The 6,501-nt window shown below is 36.3% G+C and overlaps 2 protein-coding genes across 2 annotated transcripts; both read left to right on the top strand.

Moving 5' to 3' along the window:
- Nucleotides 1-219: 219 nt before the first annotated feature.
- LOC118806663 (C-C motif chemokine 14-like) lies at nt 220-2,023 on the top strand. Its single transcript, XM_036568166.1, has 3 exons — nt 220-438; nt 1,345-1,462; nt 1,745-2,023. The coding sequence occupies exons 1-3, from the start codon at nt 363-365 to the stop codon at nt 1,794-1,796; spliced, it is 246 nt and encodes an 81-aa protein (XP_036424059.1). The 5' UTR covers nt 220-362; the 3' UTR covers nt 1,797-2,023.
- A 2,219-nt stretch (nt 2,024-4,242) lies between these two features.
- On the top strand, nt 4,243-5,600 carry LOC118806658 (C-C motif chemokine 14-like). Its single transcript, XM_036568160.1, has 3 exons — nt 4,243-4,344; nt 4,883-5,000; nt 5,391-5,600. Exons 1-3 carry the CDS (start codon nt 4,248-4,250, stop codon nt 5,434-5,436), a joined length of 261 nt encoding a protein of 86 aa, XP_036424053.1. The 5' UTR covers nt 4,243-4,247; the 3' UTR covers nt 5,437-5,600.
- Nucleotides 5,601-6,501: the final 901 nt, after the last annotated feature.

Below are 6,501 nucleotides of genomic sequence, written 5' to 3'. Positions count from 1 at the left end.
GTAACTACCCTAGTTTTGCTATGTAGTGTAGCAGTTTTGGTTTAATTTACTGAATGTAAAGATGCATTGATGAGTTATTACATAATAAACAGACTACATCAAAGGTTTTTAGTAACTGTCTGATGTTTAGTGCACTGAGCTTATCAGATACATCAGATCTGCTATCATGGGTCATCTTCATACTAGAGCTTCTGCTCTGCGCTCTGAGAGGAAGATGTGGTGAAGGGGGAGGCAGTGGGGGGCAGAGCCTTTAATAAAGGGCTGAAAATGAATTGTGAAAGATGAGTTAGAGTCTCAGCAGCTTAAACTGGAGATACAGACGGAGAGAGAAACATTCAGAGCTTCAGGCGCCTGCAGAGAAGATGGAGATGAAGATGAGCTGTGTGTGTTTGGTGCTGGGGCTGGTCCTGCTGATGACCGTCTCCTCAGACGCTACCGGTGAGTTTAACACATTTTCTAGCTTTACTTGCAGATCCAGACACAGATTAACACATTATAATCAGGGGGGTCGAATACTTGAGTAATCATACTTTGTTACTGTACTTAAGTATTATTTGAAATTGATGATTTGTACTCTTTCTCAATTACATCTCCAAGAGAAAAAAACATAATTCTTACTTCTTAATCCTTACATTTCTTTTTAATTTGGAGTTAATATAATCATCCCAAATCTCAAAGTGCAGGAGATATTTCTCTTTTTCTTTGTCACTTGTCAATCTCTTCAACACAGTTGGCACATATTTTTTCATTTTATTGACATTTTTTTTTGTTTTACTAAAACATTTAATCAAATTAATATCAATGAGGACATTGCTCACAACTATACTAATTAATATTTTGTTGAAGAAAGAATTCAGACTATGAATAACACTACTATTCTAGTAGTATTTGGTGTAAGCTGAGGCAGATTTGCTACTCTGTGTGATGGCGAGCAAGAGGAAGAAACTCTGAGAGGAACCAAGACTCAAAAGGGGAACCCGTCCTCCTTTGGTCAACACCGGATAGCAAACAATATGTTTTAATATAGATATGTATTAATTTGAGACTCTTTCTTTGTACTCTAGTTTCTCTGATAGTAACACTGTAATAACAGTGACTGTACTATTACTAATAATAATAATTAGTACTACTAAAAATAACAAGAACAACAACTAATACTGATAGTGGTAATAAATAATAACAAATTGTTAAGTATTTTTATTATTATGAGCATATTTTAACAATTTTTATATATATTTCATTGGTATTAATAGTAAAAGTAGTTTAAGCGTGCAGAATTTGCAGGTTCGAGTGTTTCATCATTAGAAGACAGAGCTTGAAAGTCTTTCTTCTCTTCTTCCTCAGATGGTTCCAATGCCCATCCTGATCCGTGCTGTTTCAGCTTCACCACTTCTAAAATTTCAGTCGAAGAAATACTAAAATTTGAAAAAACACATCCCGACTGCCCAAAGCAGGGCTATGTGTGAGTATCTGCCTTTAGAAGATGTAGATCATCAATGTCAGAATAAAACCTTGTATTTCCAAAATGGGAACTTTGCAGGAGAAGAAAAAACTTTCCTAACTTTACTGTAAGTTAATTTAGTGAGATTTTCCCAACTAATTTTGGAGAATTTTTATTGTTTATGGTCTTATTATGTCACATAAAGACATTTATTTCTATATTAAATCTGATTTGCTGTTTATTATCAGTAGATGAGACTCTCTTGACTGAAAACATAATGAGGTTTACTGTGCTGTCTTTCAGTGTTACAACGCCGAGGGGCAGATTCTGCAAAAAGGACCTGCAGGAAATCTAGATTTCAGGGCTGCAGCTTCAACACAGCCCAGACGCAGACGCAGCACACAGAGCAGCTAAAAGCTTTACACGCCCCTTTAATCATCACATGATTTATCAATCAGCGCTTTGCTTTTTCAATATCATCAGTGCTTGTTTAACTCTGTGGAAATAAAACAATGTATGACAAAAATCTCTGCAGAGAAAAACAACATCATGAAGACAAATTAGATTTCAGAGCTCCAGCTTCTAAACAATAAACAATGTATTGCTTCTTTTCAATGTTATTACTGCTAATTTTTTGCTGTGTTTTTGAATAAAACAATGCACTGCATACATTTCAAGTGAATCATTTATATTGTCACAGTATTACATGGATATTATATAAGAGAGTGATGCAGTGATAGTGATATAGTAGTGATGTTGTAGAGGCTGCGTGTGTATTTACATTTACCGAACAGCAAAAACAGTGTGTTATGATAAGGACGATGCATATTGTGTTTAGTATAATTATCTCGTAATAAACATGTTTATGTAAACAGAATAGGCAATGCTAAAAAGAAAAGAATATATACAATCCTGTCTGCATATAAAAACAAGTAGTGATGTTGGTTTTGGACTCATAATGTTATGAAGGAGCTGAACGGTTAGTCTCACAAGCCAGACTTTAACCTGTGATCTGAGATTCTGGAGTGTTTCATCATTTAACATCACCAAGAACCACCAATGTTGATCAATCAACCTCAGACTGTTTAAGTTTGGTCTGTGGGAAACAAATCAGCACTTATGTGAAGATATCTTGCTTAAGAGCTACTGAATACTTCAGAGAAATCCTTTGAATTACTTTTAGATGTGATGCCAAAACTTATTTATCACTGAACTAATCCAACTGTAGACAGAACTGCACGCACACAGATGTGTGGAGAGCCAATCAGAATGGAACTGACAAAATCCTGATAGTTGTGGGCACCTCAGTTTTGGTCAAGGAGCCACCATGACCTGACCAGAAGGTGTTTAGCTGAGAGAGACCATCAGCATTACTGTAGAGTGACTGACGTTACACACTGAAGGGAAAGTTCTTGAGTGCAGGACCTGATGAAGGTGAGAAGCTGAGACAGTACTGGAGCTCATCAACAGTCCATTAGATAGTGAGAGCCTCTCTATACAGCAACACTTTTCTGTCTGGATAGAGAAGCTCTCACTATCAGATGGACTGTTGATGAGCTCCAGTACTGTCTCAGCTTCTCACCTTCATCAGAGATCATGTGTCCATTCAGTGGATGGTGAAGACGAAGAAGCTTCAGGTCTCCTGCACTCAAGAACTTTCACTTCAGTGTGCAACATCAATCTGGTCTCTCCACCCTCCACCATCTCTGTCTGGACAGAAAAGGACCACAAAATTTCTTCAATCATTCATTTGTTTACTTATTTATTCTTCTATCAATTAATGAATTCATCAGTGTGCTCTTCCAATGTGTCTGTTTTCTGGGAAACAAGTATCAGCCTCCTTAGTTGGTGGACTCCTGTCTCCACTGTAGCTCTGATGGGAATCAAACTCAATAAGATAAAACCTTCTGAACTGATTCCTGCACTGAAAGCCCAAATATCAGCTTTTATCATCACATCCTCATCTACAGCCCAGGACCTCCACTGCATGATGGATATAGAGTATTCTTGCTGTGTCTGAGGTTCATTTACTGTTATGATAGATTACACAGACACTTCAAAAGCGAAATATAACATTGTTCAGTATTTAGTGTGCACTCATTACCTTTATTACTGCTTCCATTCATTTCAGGAGACTTGGCAGTATATTTTTATGTGCTATGAGGTTTTGCGCTTTGGTTTCATTCTGTGAGCTTGTGTGTTGTACCCCATTGCAGGTGAGCTGTTGTTGCTCCAAGACATTACAACTTTATTATAATGCTGGTATTCGACCAGGACAGCTGTGGTAGAGCAGAAATTTAACAAACTGAGATTTTGGACAGCTTGGATCCTGTGACAGAATTGTTTTGAAAGACACTGAGTTCTTCAGTATGACTCATTCAGTACGATTCTACTGATAGTGTTTGTCTGTGGAGGTTGCATAGCTGTATGGTTGATGTTAGGCATCTGTTAGCAGTGGGTGTTGCCAACAAAACTAATTAGAAGGAGTGTCTACACACGTTTAGATATGTAGTGTAGCAGTTTTGATATCATTTCCTGAATGTAAAGTTGTTTTAATGAGTTATTGCATAATAGATAAACTGCATCACAGGTTTTCAGTAACTGTCTGATGACTTGTGCACTGAGCTTATCAGATACATCAGAGCTGCTATCATGGGTCATCTTCATACTACAGCTTCTGCTCTGCACTCTGAGAGGAAGATGTGGTGAAAAGAGGGGGCCGTGGGGGGCAGAGCCTTTAATACAGGGCTGAAAATGAGTAATAAAAAGAGTGCGAGAGTCTCAGCAGCTCAAATCGGAGATACAGATGGAGAGAGAATCATTCAGAGAGAAGATGAAGATGAAGATAAGCTGTGTGTGTTTGGTGCTGGTCCTGCTGATGACCGTCTCCTCAGATGCTACCAGTGAGTTTAACACCCCTTACATTTTTTAATGTGGACTTTAAATATAATTGTTACAACACAGATTTGCTAGTCTGGGTGATATAGAGCATGATTAAAACCCAGCATTAAAGTTAATTTAATGTTCTAAATCAATAAAAAGCAAGTACTGACTTTTCTATTCGTAACTTTTAGACTTTTATTGTATTGAATATGTTTTAATATAGATATTTATTAATTTGAGACTCTTACTTTGTACTCATAATCTCAGTTAAATAGATTCTCTGATAGTAACTCAATATTAAAAATGATTATACTATATAATGACTATACTAAAAATAATAATTAGCACTACTAAAAATAACAATAACAACTACTACTGATGAAGGTAATCAATAATAAGAACAGGATTATTAATTATTTCTATTATTAAAAGCATATTTTAACTATTTTTATCATTAGTATTAATAGTAAATGTAGTGTAAGTGTTCAGAACGTGCAGGTTCAAGTGTTTCATCATTAGAAGACAGAACTTCAAAATCTTTCTTCTCCTCTTCCTCAGATGGTGCCAATGGTCATCCTGATAACTGCTGTTTCAGCTTCGTCACTTTTAAAATTCCAGACAAAGAAATACTAGAAGTTGAAAGATCACATCCCGACTGCCCAAAGAAGGGGTTTGTGTGAGTATCTGCCTTTAGAAGATGTAGATCATCACTGAAGGAATAAAACCTTGTATCTCCAAAATAGGAAATTTTCAGGAGAAGAAAAAACTTTCATAACTTTAATGTAAATTAATGTAATGAGTTTTTTTCCCAACTAATTTTGGAGCATTTCTATTGGTCCATTCATCATGAGATTTTGGCACATTGTAAATGTCAGCTGCTGTTCAAATCATGTTAAAAAGCTGAAGATACAAGGTTTTGTTCTGTTAGTGCTGACATGTGGTTTATTGTCTTATTATGTCACTTAAAAACATTTGTTTCTATATTAAATCTGATTTGCTGCTTATTATCAGTAGATGAGACTCTCTGGACTGAAAACATAATGAGGTTAACTGTGCTGTCTTTCAGGTTTACAACGCCGAGGGGCAGATTCTGCAAAAAGGACCTGCAGTAAATCTAGATTTCAGAGCTGCAGCTTCAACACAGCCCAGACGCAGACGCAGCAAACAGAGCAGCTAAAAGCTTTACACACCTCTTTAATCATCACATGATTTATTAATCAGAGCTTTGCTTTTTCAATATTATCAGTGATTGTTTAACTCTGTGGAAATAAAACAATACATGACAAAAATCTCTACGGAGAAAAATAACATACAAATTAGATTTCAGAGCTCCAGCTTCTAAACAATAATCAATGTATTTATTATTTTCAATATTATTGCTGCTAATTTTATGCTGTGTATTCAAATAAAACTGCATTGCAAACATTTCAAGTGAATCATTTATATTGTGACAGTATTACATGGATATTATATAAGAGAGTGATGCAGTGATAGTGATATAGTAGTGATGTTGTAGAGGCTACGTGTGTATTTACATTTACCGAACAGCAAAAACAGTGTGTTATGATAAGGACGATGCATATTGTGTTTAGTATAATTATCTCGTAATAAACATGTTTACATAAACAGAATAGGCAATGCTAAAAAGAAAAGAATATATACAATCCTGTCTGCATATAAAAACAAGTAGTGATGTTGGTTTTGGACTCATAATGTTATGAAGGAGCTGAACGGTTAGTCTCACAAGCCAGACTTTAACCTGTGATCTGAGATTCTGGAGTGTTTCATCATTTAACATCACCAAGAACCACCAATGTTGATCAATCAACTGTTTAAGTTTGGTCTGTGGGAAACAAATCAGCACTTATGTGAAGATATCTTGCTTAAGAGCTACTGAATACTTCAGAGAAATCCTTTGAATTACTTTTAGATGTGATGCCAAAACTTATTTATCACTGAACTAATCCAACTGTAGACAGAAGTGCACGCACACAGATGTGTGGAGAGCCAATCAGAATGGAACTGACAAAATCCTGATAGTTGTGGGCACCTCAGTTCTGGCTGAGGAGAAACCATCACCTGACAAGTAGCTTGTGTAGCTGAGAGAGACCATCAGCATTACTGTAGAGTGACTGATGTTTGACACTGAAGGGAAAGTTCTTGAGTGCAGGACCTGA

This window comes from Colossoma macropomum, unplaced genomic scaffold (genome assembly GCF_904425465.1).
Source record: "Colossoma macropomum unplaced genomic scaffold, Colossoma_macropomum, whole genome shotgun sequence".
NCBI classification, from domain to species: Eukaryota; Metazoa; Chordata; class Actinopteri; order Characiformes; family Serrasalmidae; genus Colossoma; species Colossoma macropomum.
The sequence above is the reverse complement of the archived record's forward strand: the minus strand, read 5'-3'. Positions and strand labels throughout refer to the sequence as shown.

Coding starts and splice junctions, on each gene's coding strand:
- LOC118806658 (XM_036568160.1), top strand. CDS start 4,248: ATGGAGAGAGAATCATTCAGAGAGAAGATGAAGATGAAGATAAGCTGT. Junction 4,345..4,882: donor CGTCTCCTCAGATGCTACCA/GTGAGTTTAACA, acceptor CCTCTTCCTCAG/ATGGTGCCAATGGTCATCCT. Junction 5,001..5,390: donor TGCCCAAAGAAGGGGTTTGT/GTGAGTATCTGC, acceptor GCTGTCTTTCAG/GTTTACAACGCCGAGGGGCA.
- LOC118806663 (XM_036568166.1), top strand. CDS start 363: ATGGAGATGAAGATGAGCTGTGTGTGTTTGGTGCTGGGGCTGGTCCTG. Junction 439..1,344: donor CGTCTCCTCAGACGCTACCG/GTGAGTTTAACA, acceptor CTTCTTCCTCAG/ATGGTTCCAATGCCCATCCT. Junction 1,463..1,744: donor TGCCCAAAGCAGGGCTATGT/GTGAGTATCTGC, acceptor GCTGTCTTTCAG/TGTTACAACGCCGAGGGGCA.